The sequence below is a fragment of the Xenopus tropicalis genome, chromosome 6, assembly GCF_000004195.4.
Source record: "Xenopus tropicalis strain Nigerian chromosome 6, UCB_Xtro_10.0, whole genome shotgun sequence".
Lineage (NCBI taxonomy): Eukaryota > Metazoa > Chordata > Amphibia > Anura > Pipidae > Xenopus > Xenopus tropicalis.
In genome coordinates, this window is record NC_030682.2 from 96,376,214 (window position 1) to 96,400,518 (window position 24,305).

Here is a 24,305-nt window from a genome sequence, read left to right on the forward strand (position 1 = left end):
CTGCACCCCACCCACTAGCATTCAGCAACCACCTGTCTGACCAATACAGGCACCGCACTGAAGCCACCTATGGCTACAGGGCCAACTGCAGCTAAAAAGCTGCTTGTCTGCTATTTCTATCCCCTGTTGATGATATTAGCATTTGCTTTTTTAACATGCTAGATAGTTCACTATATTTATGAAGATTGCTGTAATAGTACATACAGCTCCACTGCTAATCGTATAGCTAATACAATATTTCTAGCATGGCTAGGTGGCCATGGGCTGTTGTTTTTTAAACTGGCACATTACATCCTTACCCGGAGCTCCACTGCGGAGATAAATCCACTGCTATCCTCATCATATTTCCTCCAAATCTGGAACATAGGATATTTTAATTTGTTAATATACAGTACAATAATATCTTATTCATTTATATGAAAAGGGAACATTGTGTTCTTATACCAGAAATGACTGCTAATAATGTGTTATTTTGTTTAACCCTTGGGTAAAATGAAATTCATATGAATATATTTAAATTAATGTATTGATCTCACATAATAGAGCTGTGTAGAAGTTTAATGTAATTTTGCATGTTGAAATAATGCCTTGTGCCTCTTCAAGGTCTTCTACAAAGCACCACCAATAATAAACAGTAGTGCTTACAAGTATATTATGGTATATTACTTGACCCTAGGAGCTCATGCATAATCCCATGATGCTGTCCTTTTTACAACTGGAAGATCTTTCTTTGCTTTGTGGTTTTAGAGGTTTTTGGGTGTTTTTGACACTGGCTTTTGTGTGACAATAAAAAAGTCACAATTTTCATGTTTGTTCCACATCTCAGTTGTGCTTTTTCAATTCAGATCTTATAATAAATGACTAAACATGTGTAGTTTTAGAGAAAATGTGTGTAGATGTCGTTGCAAAAACCACTAAAACCACGAAAATGGGAATTTCATATTTTTATAAATGTCACAGTCATTTTTGCCATCCTGCTGTACTAGTGCTGCTGGTACATGCACAGGGTATTATAGCAGGTCAAGCACCAAAGCAGAACAATTTAGACCAAAAGAAAGAAGCCTTTATTGCTGTTTTGCCCATACCCGCATGAACTCCACGCTGTTATCCAGAGGAGTTTCTCTTCGAAAAAGCAACAGAAAATTTTCATCTTCAGGCAGAATCATGTTTGCAAGCTGGATAATTACAAAAAGAATCAGTTCAGGGGAAATCAGCAAAGGAGAGTAGTTTTGAAGTGATTAATACTGTACATGATGAGAGATTCCAGTACACAGGCATAGAACAAAGGGAAGGTACCAGTGGCACCTTATAGCACACAACTATTTCTGGAAAGGTTGGGGCCACATATCAACAAAAGCATATGTGTGTTATAGCTGCAAAATATTTGAGCAGCTCATTGGTGTCAGCTGTTTTGTGTCCATTACAAATTCTTCTTGACAGGAGTAATGGTGTCGTGGGACTGTGGAGGGGGCACAAATAAGCCCCCGTGTCTAGGGTGCCTTGCTCCATGACCTAGTTCTTAATACAGGTACAGCTATATCTGCTGTGGAGGGGAGGGAGATGGCACAAACAACTACCAGTACCTAGTTCTTTTTTTGAAAGACCATTACCTACAAATAGCACAAATACAAGTAAAAAATGAATTTGTAAGGAACTTTTGTTCATTAGATCTGGAGGTAAATGCCCACTTGCCAGTTGGGTTGCCACGTTTTCTGGAAAAATACCAGGTTTTCTATTTTTTTATGAATAACATAGAGATCAAGCATTATTATTACTGGCCAGGTGGCAACCCTATTGGTGAGTGAACCGTCAGAGGGGAACACTCCCTACACATTGGTACAAACTTATGATATTCTGCAGAGTAGGTTCCTCTTGAAGGGGAGAATCATGTTATATTGCCATTTTTGAAAGTAATATATTTACAATTTTGTGCATTTTGCACAATTTACTATTAATTTTGGCTGTTTCCAGCCCGAATGTATATAGAGAATAATGTACCCCCTGTTGTAAATATAAGGATATTAGAGGGCACTGAGGAGTTCCATAAAGGCCCAAGACTAAAGTCAAATGTTTTTTTACAGGCCATGAAACTTTAAGGTAACTTCATATATTATTACATATCACAATTGGATTACTTTTTTTTAATAATACACAAGTGTCGGTGAGTCATGTCACACAAATGACATTACTAAGCATATGTAAGGATTTAATTATAGGATATTCATAGTAGTTCTTGTTTATTATAGAGAATAATTATATGTCTTTCTAAATAGTACTTAGTGATGTTGCTTGAGTCAGATGATGACCCATTGAAACTCTATAACAAGGTATAAATGTATCCTCTAACAGACATCACCTAGCAGTTCCATGCCCAGAATAAGAACACACAGCCTCGTGCCTTTACATGGTCGCAGAACTCTTTGGTGTCTTATAACAATTGTGTTTTACATTAGGGGGTACATTTTTCCTATATGTTTTATCATTACTTCAGGTGCCATTAATCTTATAGTTCTAGCAGTTTACATATACAAAATAATTCATAAAATTATAAAGATATAAATGAAGACCAATTGGGCACATTTTACATCATAGTTCCTTTTCTTTTCTTATTCTGCCTTGTGAATAAGCCCCCTTTTTGTTTATGCTGCAAGAGCAGCACAAATAAAAACATCACTCTGGCTTGACACAGATACTGGGAGACATTCATAAGGCTACTGGATCATCAAGTTTATAGCTTCATGTTGGGCAACAAAAGACTTTAGGAGTAATTTACAACCACAAGCACAGTTGCATGTGAGGAAAATTAAACACAGTCATTTACAAGTAAAACCCCACTCATTAAAGGTACTTGCATCAAAATGCTCTCCTTGTACTTCTGCATACTTGTGCTAGGCACCACTCGGTCTGAACTGAGCACATTTGCACCTAATGACGCAGAGAATCCCTGGAACAACCACCACCCGCAGACCAGGCGGTAGCTTCATGGTTCCCTCAGTGCTTGCATCAATAGGCACAGTGCACTTGCATCTAAGAATTGGGCACATGTGCACCTAATGACGCAGAGAATCCCTGGAACAACCACCACCCGCAGACCAGGCGGTAGCTTCATGGTTCCCTCAGTGCTTGCATCAATAGGCACAGGGCACTTGCATCTAAGAATTGGGCACATGTGTCATTCTTGCTGCGAACACCAGAAATTACGTCAAGCAGACTTGGAAAGCTTAATGTGCAGTTGCAATCAATTTATGGTGAAGTATAAGTGAAATTTGCACACTGTTCGTATGTGACCACAACAGCACTGGGACAAAACACTGCGTTGTGGTAAAAAACATGGCAATTGCGCTTCAAATTGCATTTTGACAACTGCACTTGTGGACATAAATGGCCCCCAATGTGTTGACAACCAAGCTGAATGTGGCAGCCAGGATATTTCACTATGCAACCCTCCACCATAATACTAATAAACCAAGGCTATCTAATACTGCAAGTTTTACATTCCCTTTAGAGAAAATAATTAATGGTATTAGGATTTAATTGGATAAGAAATACGTAAAGAGGGCAGAGTGGCTTGTTCTTCTGGCAAGGTAACAAGGATGGAAGGCGCCTCAGTGTCCTTGAAGACTGCAGCATTTTGTATTCAGTAAGTAAATCAATTATATCCACTCTGCTATTTTTGTCACTTGCTGAAGTGTGTATCTCTCAGATGTCTCCCATGGACGACCCACACAGAAACATTTTTCTCTTTTAGCCAAGCAGGAACAAACATTTACATTTTGCACTGACAGCAACAGGACAGAGTTAAGATTTGTAAAAGGCAAAGGAGCACTACTAAACATGCTAAAAACAAAGCACGGCTGCCTTCTCCAACATGCCATATACACTATTACATTGCAGGTCAGGAAAAGGCTCCATAAAGTGACAGGAAGTGTTTTATGTGTAAAACCTAATGTAAATCCTATGCCAGCAGCTGGGCATTCTATCCCCATGGGGTAAAACCACTGAATGCTCTACTGAATAAAGGACAAACGTACCAGATCCCCGGTCTTTTTGACATATTTCTAATACTGCTTGTGTTCGTTTGTCCTTATCACATGTAACGCTGACACAAAGAAAACATTTATTTGCCCATTATGCTCTTAAAAAAAAGTGCAGACATAGTTTTGGAGATATTTGCTATATTTTTTCACCATCTTTTATCATTTCTATGCCATGGGCTTTTATTGCTGTACTCTGAGAGCATGAACTGTGATACTGATTGGCTTAGTTTATGGATCTGACACTAGAAAACAACAAGGTTAATCTCTGAAGAAATTTTACTTGAACATTACAACGACACGTTTCTTATTGATTCAGGGTGACTCAAAGTAGGAATCAAAGAGGAAAATGTTTAAAAGTTAAACAAGGGTTAGTCAATTAATTTTAGAGGTATTATCTGGATTCAAAGTAGTAATCTGATGTATCAGGAGATTCACACTCTGCAAATCACATGATTTAGATGGAATCAAGATAAGTTTATAGTGATTTACTTATTTCCTATTGGTAATTGCATGATATTATATGACTGTATCATATTATAATTGATGCCCATCTTTCCACTTTTTGCTCCAAAATGTTCTTTTTATGCACTGGACACATATGTAAAGAATACTGTAAATAGAGCATTACCATTTGTTCATAAATTGGGGGGAATTTCACTCTGCACCATGGGTTCCTCATTTAAAGGGAAAGGAAAGGGAAGAACTAAGTAAGCTTTATCAGAAAGGTCTATGTAAATATGTAGGGGCTTGGTATCAAATGTCAAGAAAGCATTATATACCTTAACAGAAGTAATACCTATAAATTTACATTTGTATTACTTCTGTTAAGGTGCATAATGCTTTCTTGATGTTTGATACCAAGCCCCTACAAATATGGCCAGTACTGCTGCTCTAAGTCCTCTGTAAAAAGAAACATTGCATTCTCTTGATTCTATTGTGTACACATGGGCTTTGGTATCAGACTTCCTTCTCTCAGCTCAAATCTCCAGGACTCGGGCATGATCCTGTGCAGCTTGCTCCTTTCTTTACCCTCTTCACCTCCCTTCTCTCTCCTCTCCCATGCCCTCCTTGCTGTAATCTGAGCCGAGAGTTACCAGGCAGCAGCGAGAGATTAGGCAGCAGGAGAGATGCAAGCAGGAAAGTGATGTCATACAAAGCTAACATTGCAGCTGCTTTCTTAAACAAACAGAGAAAGCTTCTAGGTCTTTTTACTCAGTTATGGCAAAGCATTCTACAGAATAACGATAGTGTTCTAGCCTGCACTATTGTGGATAATTTATTGCCAATAAACTGCCTCAGTAGCTTTCCTTCTCCTTTAAAAAGCACTTATTGGGGGAAAATTATTAATAAAACCGGCACTTCGGTTGGGGGAAACAATGCTATTTTGTGTAAAAAATGTGAGCAATATGCTGCTTAGATTGGGAGGGCGCTCCCATTGAGGACGGCCATGTTTAACCACATGCATATGCTTAATGTGAAAGCTGCCCAGCTGTGTGATATCACATAATGAGCAAACTGGATCACTAAACTGCATTTGTGTTCTTGTGATCCCTCTTGGTGTGGGCAGCATATTACTTGCTTCCTGCATCTTTTGCACAAAGTAGTATTGTTTCCCCAATCCCAGTTCAGGCTCTATTACCCTGCACTCCTGGTGTGGGACACATTTTCATTCTGGCTAATGGCAGACTGGAATTGCTTGATACAGCTAAATCTAAATCAAGTCCCTTATTTACATTATTTAGTTACATCTTGATGGATAAAATGATCTAAGCCAGTTTAAATGGTGTAAATACTGTTGCAGTGTAAAATAAATGGGATATTTATAAAGCTGTGTGTTCCATACACACAACCCAATTGCTGTATTTAACGCCTATATTTTATGCCGTTATATTTATGGTGTAACCCACTCAAGTCAACAGGGAAAAATCTGGACAGCAAGTAGCTTCTGGCAGTAAAATAAAGTGGCAATTGGACGATTGTTGTTTTTTCAAACATGGAATCGTTGCTTTCTGTACTTTCCTCCAAAAATATCCCTGGCACTAAACTGTTAACCAGGTAGAGGCTGTTCCACTGGTGTTTGTGTTTGGCGCTACTACATAAAACCATGATGATTACAAACAGTTATGCTGTTTTCCGAAAAAAATAGCCTTGAATGTGATCTCTCAATCAAATGACTTGGCCAGAACAGAAACCAAACCTAGAGAGTTAAGTACTGGGAAAAGGATTAACACAATAAATATGAAAAAGCACATTTGTTAAACTTGAAGACCAATTTACCATTTTGAATTTGAAAGCTTCTGGGAATGATGGCAGGGCTGTATCTAACATACAGGCCTCTAGGGCCCAAGCACGGCAGCTTTAGCAGCATGTAGTTATGGGTGCATATATACTTGCTACTAATCCCAGCAGCAGAGCTGAGAGAGAGAAAGGGGTCCCATCTCTGCTGTGATTGTGGATACACATTATTTGTATATTTATGGAAGTTTAAATAACATAATTTACTACCCATAACTTTTAAATATTGTTCAGTCAGTGATAACAGAAGCATTTGATCCTTTGTTGTTCATGTACTTGATGGCTTTTTGTACTTTCCAAGTCATCCATTTTACATAGTAATTTTCTACTCCTAGGTTTTATTATTCAAACAAATCCCTTTGTACCTCAGGCCTGTAGTCTAACTGGAGATCATAATTAAAAGGCCCTTTTGTTCGGTTGGAGTGCACTTTTGTTGGTTGTGCAGCAGAACATCTGCCCTTGTTTATACACATATCCTTCCCACCTCTTCCAAAGAAAGGCCATATTAAACAACACACATGTCTTAAGGCAATTGCTCCTAGAAGCTGTACCGTGATGGTAATGATCATATAAAATACAGAAATACAGCAATAACATTCCCCATGCTATACCTTTTAAAGGGATGGTTCAACTTTAAGTTAACTTTTAGTATGGTATAGAATGTACAGTTCCTATTAACTTTGCAGTTGACAAAAGGCTAAAAAACTGAGAAAACACACAAAATAAAAAATTAAAACCAATTGCAAATTGTTTCAGAATATCAGTGTCTACATCATAGTAAAAGTTATTTTAAAGCTGAACAACCCCTTTAATAAACATGTCCTTATTTTTGACTAATTTATCTCTGTAATAAACAATACAATGTGGCTGATGTTAACTAAGCTAACTTACATGCACATGGTATTACTGGAGTTAATGCCATAAACACAGTCAAATCTTGGGGACAGTTATTTTAGTCAGAGAGTGGGCAATGCTTAGTGGTTGAGAACAGTGATGAGCAAATCTGTTTCATTTCGCATTGCGCTAAAATTCGTGAAATGACAAGAAAATTGCGAAAAATTAGCGCAACGCATTTGTCATGTGAGTTTTCTGACGCCTGCATCTTTTCTTTTGTCGCTCGTGGTTTTTTTATGCAACCCAACTTTTTTTGACGCACAACAAATTTTTCCGCAGCAATTTTCACAGAAGTTTCACGAAACAATTCGCCAATGGCGAAATGCAGAAATTTACTGCGAATCCATGCCTGGCAAAAGAATCACTAGTTAAGGACCCAGAGCAAAATCCAAATACAGAGCAAATTTTCTCTGCCAACTTTCTGTTTTGCTCAGTGATCGGATACATAGTGATTACTATTATGACACATCTCTCTAAGGAAATTTTGTCAGAAGCAGTTACCTACCTCCTTTATATTAGCTAACAGGCTATGGGTGTGTGTAAGTATGGAGCGTGTAGAAGAATGACACTGCTATATATGCTCCCAGGACTGATACTTATGAAAAGTGTGATATTAGCCAGCAGTATGTTAGCACTGTACAATGTACCACATGCTCTATACTATATGTAAGGGGTATGTTACGCCCTCTGAGGGAACATATAAGGAACATATAAGGAAGCATTTTAGGAACATTAAGAAGACAAGTGTGGAAGGTCAAGTTGGCAACCATTTCTTTGGTTATAAAATTAAGTTCCCGTGGTGTTTGTCTATAACGGCAGTGGTGCACAAGTGGTTTTGTTGCCCATAGGAAATCACCTTTCCCACAGGTACATAAAAATACCTTCCCATCCTTTGCTTCTTGGATCACTGCAATCCCATGTAATTATGCAGAAATGCAGAAGCAGTGATTTTCATGCAGTTACACAAAATCATTCCATGTAAAAAGATTCCAAGCAGCATATATATATATATAGGTATTTTCAGCGCCGGATTTATCTTCTGCCCCCGTTGATCGCCCCCTGCATGCGCATGCTCGAACTCCCGATCACCCCCCCCTCCGCGTGCAGCTGTGAGAGGTCCCCATTGCTCTGTATGGGAGCAAAGTTTAGAAATATCGTTGCGGTGGGCCGGCATGCCTCTCCACAAATCCGGGTCTGGATATTTTTTGGGTGCCTATCTAAGAGGTAATTTCCCACATGTTTTATTACCTATAAGGGTAGTGAGTTAATGAGTTAATATTAGATTGATTACATTATGAAAATTTCAAATGAAAAAAGTATTGAGCCAGGTTTAAACTCAGGAACATTTGGAGGCTTATTTAACAGTTTTCGAATTTGTGAATTTTAGAGTTGGCTTTTCAATTCAAATGAAAAGTTTTACAAGACTCAAATGTTTGCTTATTTCTAAAAAACACGAAAATAAAATCAAATTAAACTATGAAAAAAACCTGAATGCATCTAATTTGTATACTTCTTGTCATTTTCACTAGGTCTTCCAACTCTTAAATTAACTGAAAAGTTAAAAAAAACTCAAATTGGAAAAACACATACATTTTACCTAGGACAACTCTCATTGACTTTGAATTAAATTTTTTGCTCTTAATAAATATCCAACATTTGAGTTTTGAAAACCGTAATTTGAATTTGGGAGTTTTTGAGCTCCTTGTGCATATATATTTCCTCTTCTTTTGGTATAGCTCAAGCAAATATATAAGCATTCTCCAAGTATTCACAATCAAACATCAGCAGGATTTGCATTAGGCTAGGGCCACATTTTCAGGGGCCAGGATCTGGTTGGGAACAGCTGCTCTCTAGGAAAGATTACACCACAACATTTCATTCAATGTTTATACTTTTCCTTCTGTTAATTAGCAAACGTGGCATTTGTTCCTGTCCTGAATACAGGTTAATAGGAATAGATCATTTTCAAAGCATACATAATACACAGGGATAGAATATAATTATGGATAAGAGCCTTTCATGCAGCCACTGGTATTACTCTCCAGGATATGGACTTGGTAATTTACAAGTTGCTTTTTTAATATGAATTAAGAAAACCCTTTATGTGGGTTTGGTCTTTTAGGATAGGTGGTAATATCCTCAGTGCTGGGTGGAGCAGTTGTGTTACAAAATCATCATTTATATAACAAGCAATTATATTAGTGCAAGTGAAGTTCATTTCATATTCACTGATATCCCAAAGAACTACATTATAGATTTGCAGGCCCCCCGTTAGTATGATATAATGAACACATCAATACCTCTTGTATTTGGAGACGTCCATCAGCGGTAACGTCATACGCAGACATAAATCGATCCTTCACCCTCTGAACCTTCTCAGCTGTTATAGCATTCTACAAAATAGCCAAAGAAATATTTCAGTTAAGGTAACACATAGATATATTTGTCCCTGACGTCACCCAACTAGTATTTAGTTTTGAGAAAATAACATACTAGAACTAGTTTTGTCATTACATGGACATGGGAAAATAATCTGGAAAAGAAGGTGGAAAACTAATCAAGTAATGCAAGTAGCTTCTCACATTTCCACATGTGATAATATCTGACAAGACTGGAAGACAAGAAGTGAAAACTAAGGCACCAAATATACTTTTGCAAAATGCATTTTCTGTCTCCAAGTGCTCTGATTCTGATATTTACACAGCAGAATGGATATAATATGGTTAAAGAAGAACTAAATTCTAAAAATGAATATGGTTAAAAATTCCACACATGCTCAATTTAGAGCCCCAAAATATTGGTAAGTTGACCAGTTCTACCAAGAAATAATAAAACTGCTCATCAATTAGGGCCATATTAAGTCCGATACACTCCCCAAGGTCTGCTTCCTCTGTAGTTATGTCCCTGACATATACAGTATATTGTGAGTCGGTCCCTAAGCTCAGTAACTGACAGCAGCACTGAGCATGTGCAGTGAATCGGCAGAAAAGAAGATGGGGAGCTACTGGGGCATCTTTGAGGGCACATATCTTCCCTAATAAAGGGCTGTGGTTGCCTTGGGCTGGTAAAGAAGCCCAAAGATATAATGTACATAATGTAATACTGTTGCTGAGCAAAAAAAAAAAACATTCCAAAAAATTTTTTTTCATGGTTTAGTGAAATTTTTAGCCAAATGAAACGCCTTAAGTTTCTAGTGGTGGGAATGCATGAGTTCTAATAACATAGTTGTGATGGAAAGAGTGTTTATAATATGGAGGAAATAATGCTTAGATTATGCAGAGGATGATTAGGGTGAATAGAATGCATTAGGCAGAATAGTGTTAGGCTCTGTCACGAATGGTAAAATGCATGCAAGAGAATGGTTAATGATTAGATTGTGTGCGATCAAATGGTGTTGAATAGAAGGCAATGCTGAAAAAATGCAGGATTTAGTGATTAGAATTCCCAGAACAGAATAGTTAGAGTACATTTGATATAATGGTTTGAATATGATTAAATGATTAGTAATGCATTAGAATGCATGGGCCAAACTGGTTATATTGTTCAGAACAGGTTACTTAGAATGCCTGAGACGGACCAGTTAGGAAGCAAAACAGAAAGTGGTGACAAGGCATTAAACAGGATGGTTACAATGCGTGGGACAGAATGGTTAGAACATAGGAAATTGGATGCTGAATTGTGAGAATAAAGGGGACTATAATTAGACAAAAAGGATAATGCTCTGCTGAATTTTGAGCAATACACTGCAGCCAATGAAGGGTAATAACATTTATACTGCATGTACTTAGGAACACATAATGTAAAAGCGATGTGTAGAAAAATATATGTTTGGGATTACTCATGCAATGTATTTAATAAAAGTCAATAAAAGGCAAGTTTTCCATCCCCCACGTTCTTTACTGTAGCTTTACTTCTGTCTCTCTGGGGAGTTGCCCCATACACACCACTGAGAGTCTATAGGAGTTCACTAGTAACTGTTTTATTTTTGTGATCTCCACGTTCCTTCGGGTAGATACTGACTGGCTTCCAGCCTGAGAGCTTTCCACACTCAATACTGTGCAGTCTCATAGAAGAAACCTTAAACTGACTACATTGTTCTGCATATTTATTTGTCAGATTTCCCACAAGCATTTGTAAGATTTAGAAATCTTTCCTAATGAACCACGATGCAAGTTATTGTATTGTATACGGTGCCATTACCCAAGCGAAACGAATTCTGCATGGGCACTGTCCAGATAACATCTATTTCTCAGAAGAAAATGGTCTGTGGTTGGAGGCTGGATTGCTTCTTTCATTATTCTAAGCAGAGTTCAATGTTGCAAAAAATATTGGCAAATACAGCTCCTTGTATATTATTACTATTATAATAAACAACTATTGTTTTTCTGTAAGAGTGGGGTTATCCTTGTTCAAAAAGGATATGCAGGAAACATTAGGAAACTCGGCCTTCCCCCCCTTTCAAGTCCATTACCAGCACTACTGTTCATCCTGTCTGCTCAGCAAACATATTACATCAATACCTACATCTGAATTAAATATCCTTTTAGAGATATAAGTACAGCAAGTCAAACAGCACCTTTTCAGCACAGCAGTTCTGTGGTGGAAATAACAACATTACTGCCAGTTATCCCTATATCACTGGTTGTACAGGTATGGGACCGATTATCCAGAATACTTGGGGACCTGGGGCTTTGCGGATAAGGGATCTTTCCGTAAATTGGATCTCCACATCTAAAGATTATTTAAACATTAAATAAACCCAATAGGAGTGTTTTTCTTCCAATAAAGTTTAATTGTATCTTAGTTGGGATCAAGTACAAGGTACTGTTTTATTATTTCAGACAAAAAGATAATTATTTACTTATAATGTAGTCTATGGGAGATGGCCTTCCTGTAATTTGGAACTTTCTGGATAATGGTTTCTGGATAATGGATCTCATACCTGTACAGGTATAAGACCTGTTTTCCAGAATGCTCGGAACCTGAGGTTTTCCAATATTTCAATCTTTCCATAATTTTTATCTCCACACCATCAGTCTACTAAAAAATCATTTAAACATTACATAAATAGGATTGTTTTGCCTCCAATAAGGATGAATTATATCTTAGTTGGGATCAAGTACAAGGTACTGTTTTATTATTACAGAAATAGGAAATTAATAGGAATTATTTGCTTATAACGGTGTCCCATAATTCAGAAGTTTCTAGATAACAGACCCCACACCTGTACTTGTACCTGTGTACCTCAGCTTTACTTGCTGCAGGCCATAATGTTACATAAATACAAGCCTCATATAGTGAGACCATGCTATAGTGCATTTACTTCTCCCCAGTCTCATATATAGTGTATCCTCCCACCCTAACACCATTTAGATCCACACAGACATCGTTAAAATGTCTCAATGTACCGATCAGCAGTCACAGCATAGGGAAGGCTGAGAAATTGATCCACAGACTCAAGGACAAACATTGGTTGGACCTTGGTTAATGAGGTAATGAAAGAAAGAGTCATGGCTAAAAAGGCTTTCTTCATGGGTGACTACCATGCAAAAAAATCTAGGTGCACTAAACCCCTAATTTATATTTTACAAGAGAAACACTAGCAAAATAACTGCAATAACTGCATGGCAATTTTAATTTAACAAAAAGCAATTCTGCATTTCCCTAAATGTTTGAAGAGATGAAATTAAACTGCCTCATAATGCGCTTTATATTGATATTTTTTGATACGCCTTTACAGTTTATACTGTCAAATGTCTAATACAAATATTAAAAATGTAATGAATAATTATTTCCCATGTGCTTCTTTTCCCCTAGTTTCTCTAAATACCCAACAATAGCAACTTGTTTTTTCACTAGGGAAGAGCAGAGTGCAGAATCCCAGTTACTGCAGGGAAGATATTCCTTTTTCCATAAGCAGAAAGGACTGACCAGCGCATTAATAATTTACCTGATACTCCAGATCACTGATTAGAAAACCCCATATGCTGCGTTGTCAAGCAAAGATAAACGTATTGTTTCTTGCTGTGTTATTGCTGAATTGTAACAGTTTATTATTTTAAAACAGGTCTTGCTAGAAATCATACAGTATGTGGATGTTCATTCATTTTTGTAGTCTAATATCAATGCTGTGACAATAAGACTCAGGAGATGACAGCAGCAGTAGACAAGTTCTGCCATTTGCTTGCCAATAAGTAACTTGCGTATGAAACTGAGGAATAGACTGGGGGTGTCAGACAAATGAAGACGAGTCCTTGATACCCAGGTGCACAGACATTGATTGGTAAAAAATGGTAACAATGACATATGGATCCCGGACCTACCTGGTAAAAGATTAAAAGCCACTCATGCTAAATTTTGCTCTAGATATCAATGTACAACAACATTCTCACAAAGTTCTACATCGCCATGTTGAGGAGCCAGCCCTCAGGGGCCTGTAACTAATCCTTACCCAGTGTAGGCACGCCTGCCTGGCTCCATATTACTGCTGCAGCTTTATAACCAACACGTCACAAGATGTTAATGGATTTTGCACTTGATGCATTTCATGTGGGTATGAGTCCCTATTCTAATCTTTCTTTTAGTCATGTTTATCTGTCTGGGCCAATTATTAAGCCTCAACTAAATACAGTTTTCCAAACTTGCTCTAAGCCACCCAGCACATCAAATCAGATTTTAAATTTAGTCAGTCTCAATTAGCATTCACTCACCCCTTCACAAAGTTGGTTCAGGTGCCTTGCCCCGGACCCTTCACTCAGGGAATATTTTTCCCTCAACTATTTCTTCTTAAAAAATCACATAAATCCCAGTTTTTCATGGACACTCACCACACTGATCCAATGGTCTGGGTGCAGCGCCCCAGTAGCAAAGGGAGACCCAGCAGTTACAAGCACAATTTCTTGATGGGTACGCACTCCAAACACAGGCTAGAAGCAACTATTTATTAGTACAGATCAACTTGTACCCACAAGTCAGTTTAACATTATATCTGTGAAAGCATCTGTTATGTGTTTTATTTTCTGCCTATGTAAAGCACATAGGGGGAATATATGGCAGAATATGAACCATATTCCGACAAACTGCTAAAGTCATTATGTGTATTACTGGTTTGTTTGTTTTTATGAATAACAACCATTTAGTGAAAGGTTTAATATAGGCGTTCATATCAAATGCTGAATTATCCGTGTGAAGCATCACTTATTCTTTCCTACAGGTAGGATATATGAGCTGCAGCATAAACAGAGATTCAGTAACTGAGCTGGTGGGTGAAATATCAGATGATTTTATTTATAATAAAAAAAATTTAAACCTTGAATTCTTTTTTCCCACTGGGACATGTTTGTTAGTTAACTTAGATTAGCATAAAGAATCATCAGTAATTTCTGCATATATTACCTCCAAATGAAGGCAAGCAGATTCATCAGCAGCATCCTTATGGAAATGAATCTGGCTGCTTAAGCTAGGATTGGGAAGTATTACAATTCCACCTCCCAGCCCTAGAGCTGTCTACCAATAACTTTGTGCCTTAAGAGATTCAAATAAGGGTATGGTTATATTTTGCAATATTTGAATATAAAGTTGCTCAGGGGAATTGCACCTAAATGTACTAAGGCCAAAGTACAAAGTGACACATACAAGCATTGTCCCAGTGCAAAATACTGGGCCCTGGATAGATAGTAAATGCTGGGCGCTTAAAAGCACAAAGTGGCAACCATGGCTAGAACTGAACAAATGTATCTTTCATGCAGAATTACTGATATGCGTTTTTACGCAAAAATCGTAAGACGCCGAAAAAATCGCAAAAAATACGAAAAAGTCGCAAAATGTTTGTTTCCAATCGGAATTTTTCCAATTCGAAATCGGGTCTTAGTAAATCAGCCCCCTAGTATTGATGTTGGTGTATATGGTTTATGTATGTGAGTATATAGATAGGTCAGTATGGGTTTACTGTATGTATGTGAGTGTATAGATAGGTCAGTATGGGTCTGTATGTGAGTGTATAGATAGGTCAGTGTGGGTCTGTATGTGAGTGTATAGATAGGTCAGTATGGGTCTGTATGTGAGTGTATAGATAGGTCAGTATGGGTCTGTATGTGAGTGTATAGATAGGTCAGTATGGGTCTGTATGTGAGTGTATAGATAAGGTCAGTATGGGTCTGTATGTGAGTGGATAGATAGGTCAGAATGGGTCTGTATGTGAGTGTATAGATAAGGTCCAGTATGGGTCTGTATGTGAGTGGATAGATAGGTCCAGTATGGGTCTGTATGTGAGTGTATAGATAGGTCAGTATGGGTCTGTATGTGAGTGGATAGATAGGTCAGTATGGGTCTGTATGTGAGTGTATAGATAGGTCAGTATGGGTCTGTATGAGTGTATAGATAGGTCAGTATGGGTCTGTATGAGTGTATAGATAGGTCAGTATGGGTCTGTATGTAAGTGTATAGATAAGTCAGTATGGGTCTGTATGTGAGTGTATAGATAGGTCAGTATGGGTCTGTATGAGTGTATAGATAGGTCAGTATGGGTCTGTATGAGTGTATAGATAGGTCAGTATGGGTCTGTATGTAAGTGTATAGATAAGTCAGTATGGGTCTGTATGTGAGTGTATAGATAGGTCAGTATGGGTCTGTATGAGTGTATAGATAGGTCAGTATGGGTCTGTATGTAAGTGTATAGATAAGTCAGTATGGGTCTGTATGTGAGTGTATAGATAGGTCAGTATGGGTCTGTATGTGAGTGGATAGATAGGTCAGTATGGGTCTGTATGTGAGAGTATAGATAGGTCACTATGGGTCTGTATGTGAGTGTATAGATAGGTCAGTGTGGGTTTGTGTGTGCTGAGTTCACTTGAAAGGGTTGAACTTGATGGACTTCGGTCTTTTTTCAACCCAACTTTACTATGTACTCCTACTGGGTGTAGGCAATGCAGTTAAATATTATTTCAAAGTATTATAAAGCAGTACAGTAGGGTAATGGAGGCCCAGAATGTTTTTTATAACTCTTTTGTAATGTTTGTGCAATTGTAACTCTTGTGATATTTATAAGTGATTATGTGGTTACCAGACCTCCTTTGATTTTGCTTTTGTATATGCCTAATTAAAATGCTGACAGATGAATGTGCACTACTTATGTTATCGAGGAGCTCCCCAAGTTTATTAAAATTATTTATGAGTACTTTTAGATTCTGCCTTGAACATAGGATATGGATTGAAAGATGGGCACTGAGGCTTGGTCTGGAGTTATTGGTAAGCAGCCAGCCAGAAGGAGCCTTTCATGATCAGCAAGAAAATGAGTTTAGTGATTATTTTATTTGCCCCAACAAACTGCCCCACAGGTGGCAACATGCATGAATCGATGTTGGTAGATACACTGTAACACAGGCTTTGGTAGCTTCCTTGTGAGAACTGACAGCCTCCTGCAGATCATCCAGCTTCTATACTACACATCCAGCAATAATGTCATTACACTGCTTGATCTGATTTCTGTAGTTAAATAAGTCTCTCCAGCATTTAGCCACAATTTATTATGCCTCTGTTCTTTGCGTCTGCCTTGTTATCACAACACACTAATATAATATTGTGAGCCAGACCTTTGCATTTCCTCAATTACTAAGTAGGGTGCTTGCTTTAGCATTTGTCATGAGCTAATATAAGAGTTGCTTATAGGCTTCTGCAACAAATAATTGAATATGCTTTCTATACAGTTGGGCCACTGCTAATAAATATAACAGTACTTCAAGTAAGTGAAAGGTTTTATTTTAACACTAGATATCTGAAACCTTAAAATGAATACTTATGAGCTGATGTGATGTACTGAATAAAAAGCTCAATACATTTTAAAATGTTGAGAATTATACATAAAATCATATAGGCATGACATATGCTTATTTCAAATAATAATACATTTCATAGAAGTAAGAAATAACAGGTAGGCTTCCATTTAGAAGGCATCAAGTCCATGTACTTTACATTCTCAAGAAGAATAAGGGAATTATAATGGAAGTGCAGGGAACAGGGGGTGCTACTTACTGCGCCCAGTTTCTTAAGCAGATGGCAAAAGAATTCATCCAGCTCTTTGCCCTCAATGTAACCATTGTCTAAACACAAAGATAAATATTTATTATACCTCTGTGCGCCCAGAGAATAACACACAGTAACAAATTACTCATAACAGTAATTACAGCACAGTGCCTAAACCAGACCCCACCCAATAAATGTGCTATATTTCTTCTCATCTCATATTAAAGAAATAATATCATATAGATAATATTTTTGCCCATATGAATGGCAGTGTGTCCTTTTATGTTTAAGATGTTATTAACACAGCTATTTGTCTTATCTCATATAGTTTCTATGTAAAAAAAATACTCTTTTCTTTCTTAGTAGCCGTATTGCTGATGTTTTTTTATTCTCCAAAGTTTCTGTAATTGTATTTTTGGCACAATTTAGTGTTAAAAGTGCCATGTTATCCACTAATCTGCTTTCAGGAAAAGTTTTACAAACGTTGTATATATTTGATGTAGTTTAATCCCATGTCGCAGGTAGTGTTATATGATAAATTAGCTGAATATGGCCAACGCCCGACTATCCCTAGCTCTAAAGGCAGACAGGGCACACGGACATAATTCTGGGATGAGAAGTACAGAAAGCAGGAGAATTCTTAATATTTGAGTTTCAAATACAATAAATAACAGAAGAGGGCTGACTTTTATGACTTAGAACCAAATGTCAGAGTCCGATTTACTCACCATCAGCATCAAAGCGCTGCCAGATCTCCAGGAACTCCGCGGCGTCCAGTTTCAGGAAGGCGCTGTCCATGGTGCTGAATAGCGCGCAGCTGAGCGACAGAGAGGCAGCTCCGGTCTGACTGCAGCTAAATCCTTGCCTGACTCTTGTGCTACATTGGTTATATATGCGCCTCAATATCGGCTCCCTCCCTCCTTACCACCAACCCTCCCTCCCTCCTTCCTAGGAAACACTTGTTGCTGTGCTTGCGCTAGGCTGGGTTATACCGTGTGTGTATAATTGCGAGAGAGGAGAGAGAGTGTGTAAACGACTGTGTGTGTGTGTATAAGAGTGTGTGTGTGAGAGAGAGATTGTGTGTTACTGAGATAAATTCTGTGAGAGTGTAACCCTCTGCAGACTTAAGGTGGTCATACACAGGCCGATTGTAGCTGCTGATATCTGGTCCCTTAGACCAATATGGCAGCTTATTGGCCCGTGTAGGGGCACAAACATCAGGCCTGCCTGCCTGACATCTGGCCTGAAATTGGCCAGATATCGATCAGGCAGGTTTAAAAATTTAGTTGGATCAGGGACCACATCAGCTTGTTAATGTGGTCCCGAACTGACTGCTCCTATTACCAGCGTTCTAATTCGATTGTTTGGCCAAAGGGCCAAACGACTGAATCAACCTGAGTTCACCTGATATTGCCCGCCCATAGGTGGGGATATCGGGAGAAGATCTGCTTGCTTGGCGACCTCGCTAAGCTAGTGGATCTTAACGTGTACGGCCACCTTAAGTCTACAGAGGTATCCAGCATTGAGTAGCTTTTTGTATAGCTGATTCTAATAGTCTAACAACCATAACCAAACACCATTTGTTCTCCCCACTGAGTGTGCTGCCCTGGTGTCATTGATGTAAGAGTAACTCTCTTTCTCTTAATATCTGGAGAGATATTAAGGTTAGTCAGGCTTAAGGTTGGTCAGGCTTAAACTGTAAATCTATCTCATAAGCACCCATACATATATGTATATGTTAGTGATGTGTGAGTTGACCCTAGAGTCAGGCTAGTTAGGGTTGAAATTTGGGCGACCATTGAAGGTTTGTGTTGGGTATGGGTCAGACTGGTCAGTACACTCTTCCTCTGCTCCTGAACTTTCCCTGTCTTGGAACCTAAGGTGTGTGCAATTGTAGCCTACAGTGTGGAAAGACACGAGTATGGGTTGGGTGTGGGTCCTACAATGGCAACATATTGCTTGTTAGGCTTGGGTGCGGGTTAAGGTTTTATGGGTTAGGGTAGGGTGCGGGGTGAGTTTTTTCTGATCTGCATAACACTACTATACACATACTAGGGATGCACCGAATCCAGGATTCAGTTTGGGATTCAGCCAAGATTCTGCCTTTTTCAGCAGGATTCAGATTTGGGGGAATCCATGGTCCTGGCCAAACCGAATCCTAAAAATCACATGACCTTTTGTCACGTAAAACCTTTCCAAAACCTAACTAGCATATGCTAATTAGGATTTGGTTCGGTATTCGGCCAAATCCTTTAACAAAGGATTTGGGGGTTCAGCCGAATGCAAAGGACTGGATTCGGTGCATCCATGACACATACACATATATACACACACATACACACATATACACACACAAGCCTTTCTGTCTGTCTAAGAAGACATGTTTTCTAGGGAACCATGTTAAAATGGTGTAATTTCCAGGAAAACATTAAATCCAGAAGGAAAAAAACAAACTTGACTGAATGGGACTGTGACAAAATGGTGTCAATTCCAGGAAAAAGTCAAATCAGGGTTCTATTCTATCTGAAAAATGTACTCTAGTCTGCCAAAGCATTGTGCTGCTCCAGCCCAGAATGGCTGTCGGTATGAGATGCCCCATTCCCTGCACAGTTTGGTTGGTTGGAGAGTCAGTTCCTGGGGTAACACTGGGCCGAGGGTTTGGTTTGCTTGAGATTAGCATGAGAAGGAGAGCACAATGTACAATATTTATCACTTATGCTGACACACTTCTCTCATATAAATGAATTACTTTCATTTATAGGAACAATTCAGCATCACTTTATTATTTAGAAATGTATATTCACTTATTTTAGATTTAGCCAAAACTCAGATATGAAAGTCAGTCAAGTGAATTTTACTCAAAAATCTCTTGTTACCTTGGGTACCTTAAAAATATTTTGCCTCTGTATACATATTCCATCTTTTGCATTGCTAAAACTATTTTTAGGAGTACTGATTTCGCATACAGCATGGGCTTCATGGGACTTGTATTTAAAGGAGAAGGAAAGTCATAGATTTGCCACATTAGTGCCACCTAGAACACTATATTTATTCTACAGAAACCATTACCATACCTGAGTAAACAGCTTTAGAAGCTTTCTCCATTTGTTTAAGATAGCAGCTGCCATTTTAAGTAGCTTTCTGCCTGCAGTCTGCAGCTGTTATAGTTGAGATCACAAATTCCTAAGGGAGGGGGGAGGGAGTTCTTAGAATTCTAGTGGGAGGGGGAGCAGGAGAGGGGAGAAAGGAGAGAAATGCACAGACTCTGGCCCAGGGAATTAAAGATGTTTCTGAGAGAGGAAATCAGACACTGGAACATCATGTTTACAAGAAAAGAGACAAGAAATCCTGTCTTTCTTTTGATAGAAGACTCAGAGCAGCATTACTGTAAGTGTTTATGGCTGTATTTACATAGACCTTTCTGATAAAGCTTACTTAGTTTTTATCTTTCCTTCTCCTTTAACTATAGAAAAAACAGGGAAAGTTGCGCAATCAGGCTGTGACCATTCATATAGACATATATTGCAATATACTTCAAGCTGGCCAACTGCATCAAAGTCATCCCCGTTCTGGCCAGTCCTACACTCACTTTTATCTGATTCATTATTAATATTGCAATATATGGACACACAATCTCTGTTTTGCTTAAAGGGGAGGGTATTGCTTGGTAGCTTAATGCACAGAATGTCTTAATGTCTTAAAGGAGAAGGAAAGGTAAAAACTAAGTAAGCTTTATCAAAAAGGTCTATGTAAATACAGCCATAAGCACAGAAACGCTGCACTGACTTCTCTGAAAAAAGATTAGTTGTGTCTGTAATTCCTGTGCCACAGACACACAGCTCTCTGCTCTCTCCTCTCTCCTGCTCCCCCCTTCCATTAAGAATGCTAAGAACTCACTCCCCCCCTTAGGAATGTGGATCTGAGCCAATTAGCAGGAAGCTGACTCATGGTCTAACTAACTGAGCATGTTCACTTGGTCTGGGTGTCGGTGCAGGAGCGAGGCATTATGGGAGTTGTCTTTACACAGCTCAGCGTTTTTTCTTCCTTTTTGGCTTCTGATCATCTGAACAGGTGAAATACGGGGAGACTTAAGGGCACTATTGAGAGAACTGAAGGTATTCCTGCAGCTTGAGATTAACTCTTTACTAGCCTTTCCTTCTCCTTTAAGTATATTGTACTGGGTGAGTGCAGAGGATCTCTTGTTGTTGTCTATATGAATTTTGTGGCCACAACCTCATTGCACCCCCGCCTAATGGTTTAAAATTTAGTGGTTGAGCACAACTTTCCCCTTTTTTGCTATAGTTTATACAGGAGCAGTGGCCAGCTCCTTGTTGTAGCTCCCACCTTTCCCAGCTACAGTCAGGTGATCCCAGTGGGCAAATAAAAGGGCAAGCAAGTTGCAGGTAAAACTCTGTCCTTTTGTTTAATGCATATTGAAGCAGTAGAATTCTTAATGAATCACATAAGTAAGTGTAGGACTGGCCAGAAGAGATGACTTTGACGTAGTTGGTCAGCTTGAAGTATATTGCAATATATGAACAAACAATCCCTGTTTTGCTTAAAGGGGAGGGCAATGCTTGGTAGCTTAATGCACAGATTGTCTTAATGTCTTTAGTATATTGTGCAGAGGACCCCTTGTTGCTGTCTATATGTAATGAAAATACCAAGCCATCATTTCTTTATAGGGACACATGCCTGATAGAGGGATATAACCAGAAGGCGTGTCCTGCACTGCATCACAGAGTTGAGGAACAAAACATTGTATATTAAGGAAAGTCCAATGTGTTGGGACTGTAAATGTATCCACCATTTGTCTGTAATAAATCCCTTTGGGAATGTGGTGGTAGGCTTTCACAATAATGTATAAAGTTTAGAGATTGAAGTAATATAAACACATTTGCGCATGTGGTCTGATAAAAGATGAAGGCAGCCAATACAACACTATTTTTCATTTATATCTGCTCTTACTTGCAGCCCACAAAAGTAAATTATTAAAGCCAACTGAATGGGTAGCATTATCCTCCTTATGCCAAAGGTTTAAATAGTTTATAGGAATTCTCTGGCCCTACAGCCTCCCTCATATTTGAATGGTTTTAGGACTCTTACACGTGAGTAGGGGTCAGTGTCGGACTGAGATGCCAGGGGCCCACCAGAAAACCTTGGATCATAGGCCCACTTTCTAAACTATTATTCCTCCTCTCCTCCCAAAGTCCCTTTGCTCTATCCTTCCATCTCTTTTTCCCATCAAACATAGGGAATTGCTAGTACATATTGGATAAATAAAAAAAACCTAATTTTGTAGGCAATTATGAATAATATACGGTGCTGGTTTCACTTTGGGCTAAGCATTAATCCTATCTGTAAAAATGGCCCCTTTATTGGAGCTCCCTATAGATCCCTGCCAGAAGCAAAGCAGGAGGGGGAGAGCCACACACAGCCCTGCACTCACCCAAGCAAGAATAGGCTTCAGTTCCCTATCAGGTCAGCCTAGCTGCTGATTGGTTCCTATCCTACAGTGCCTGTACTGAGAGCCGCCGGCTCCCCTGCACCAGAGAATTCAGCCAGGAGGAAGTGGAACAGATGGGCGGGACTAGTGGGGTTTTGGTGGACTTTCTCAATAAATCAGTCCGAAACTTTTTTAAAAACAATCCTTCTATATCTAGAGGAGTATAATTCTCTGGTACATTCTTAATTTTTACAGGACGTGTCTCCTTTAAAATCACATGACTTTTTGTCACATAAACACAAAAGTTGAAAAATTTTCGGTGCACACTGAACACATGGTTCTCTTTAACCCTTCCTTATCCTAATTTTCATACGCAAACAACCATTGGTTATTTTAAAAAAGTTCTGGATTTCTTCATAGTAAGTGAGAAAATCCATGGTTACAGAAATGAGCTCTGGCAGGTTTCACTTGGACTTATTGGGCCTGTATCAGATTTTAGCCTCGTTTTTTCATTAATACATGTAATTTTTTATGATCTTGGTGTATTGATAAGATCATATAAAATATACCTGGGCTGTACTGTACCGTGATATATGAGTGGATGTGAAGTGAAGTTCAGCCAATATAAGTTAGCTCATGATGTCTGCACTGAATACAGGACAAGAACCGTAACAGGAAGGCAGGAGAGCTAGCAAGTTGCACACAGTCTGTAGTCAGGCACCACTGGTGTCAAGAATCAGCTTGGGAACAAGACGTAACAAACAGCCAGGTCAGAAACCAGGCCAAACTACAAATTCACAAAATTGTTAGTAAAGGAAAATGTCGTAATGTTTGTGCTCTGACTTATTCACAGATCAATTTCCTGTCGTTTTTTTAAAAAAAAAAAGTCGATAGGTTAATTTGGCTTAAGCCTGTACAAAGAAAATGTTCACAGTGCAATAAAGACATTTTTTTTACCATATATATAACACTTTTTAATATTTGGCAGCATTATGACAAATCTATAAAAACTAGATCCCTTTTGTGAATTTGTCATGCTAATGGCATTTTTACAATTTGACAACCCTGCATAGAATTAACCACCTGGAGAAGACACTATCAGACTGAGGAAAGATTCAACCTTGTCTATATGGGGAGGGCTAGTGTGAGAAACTGTCAGGGTTGGAATGGACCGGGGGGGCAATGGGAAAAAACCCAGTGGGTTCCGCCAGGCCACACCCGATCCCTGCCGCCGCTCCCATGGGCCACTGGTCTCCCCCGACAGGCTGAAGGTAAGTTTAACTTACACCCACTCGGGGGAGGGGGTCAAATAGGTGGTGGTGGGCCCTGCAGGGGGGTGTGGGGGCCACGGCGGGGGTTCCTTGGGGGATGTTGGGCCCCAGGGGGGGCAGCCCCAGTGGGCCCTGTACCCCCCCCCAGTCCAACCCTGGAAACTGCCACACCCAAAGGAAATACTTTTCTGAGAAAGTATAAAACCAATGGCTTTCCAGAGATCAGTGATAAATGGTTTCCCCATGACAAAATACACAGTTTTTATTGGCAGTTAAATATTTTTTACTTTTTAACAAAAAGGTTGTTATGGAAACCCACACAGACATAGTGACCATACAAAC

At 38.8% G+C, this 24,305-nt stretch overlaps 1 protein-coding gene across 1 annotated transcript in view; it reads right to left on the minus strand.

Annotated features, from left to right (window-relative positions):
* The window catches only part of scgn (secretagogin, EF-hand calcium binding protein), a 34,057-nt gene extending 15,971 nt beyond the window's left edge, over positions 1-18,086 (minus strand). The window contains exons 1-5 of the mRNA NM_001079314.1: positions 17,975-18,086; positions 17,256-17,323; positions 9,527-9,619; positions 1,086-1,175; positions 300-356 (exon numbers count right to left, since the gene is read on the minus strand). Coding sequence (NP_001072782.1) covers positions 300-356; positions 1,086-1,175; positions 9,527-9,619; positions 17,256-17,323; positions 17,975-18,044 — 378 coding nt within the window. The 5' untranslated portion in view covers positions 18,045-18,086. The remainder of the gene's footprint in view (positions 1-299; positions 357-1,085; positions 1,176-9,526; positions 9,620-17,255; positions 17,324-17,974) is intronic.
* Between the last annotated feature and the right edge of the window lie 6,219 nt (positions 18,087-24,305).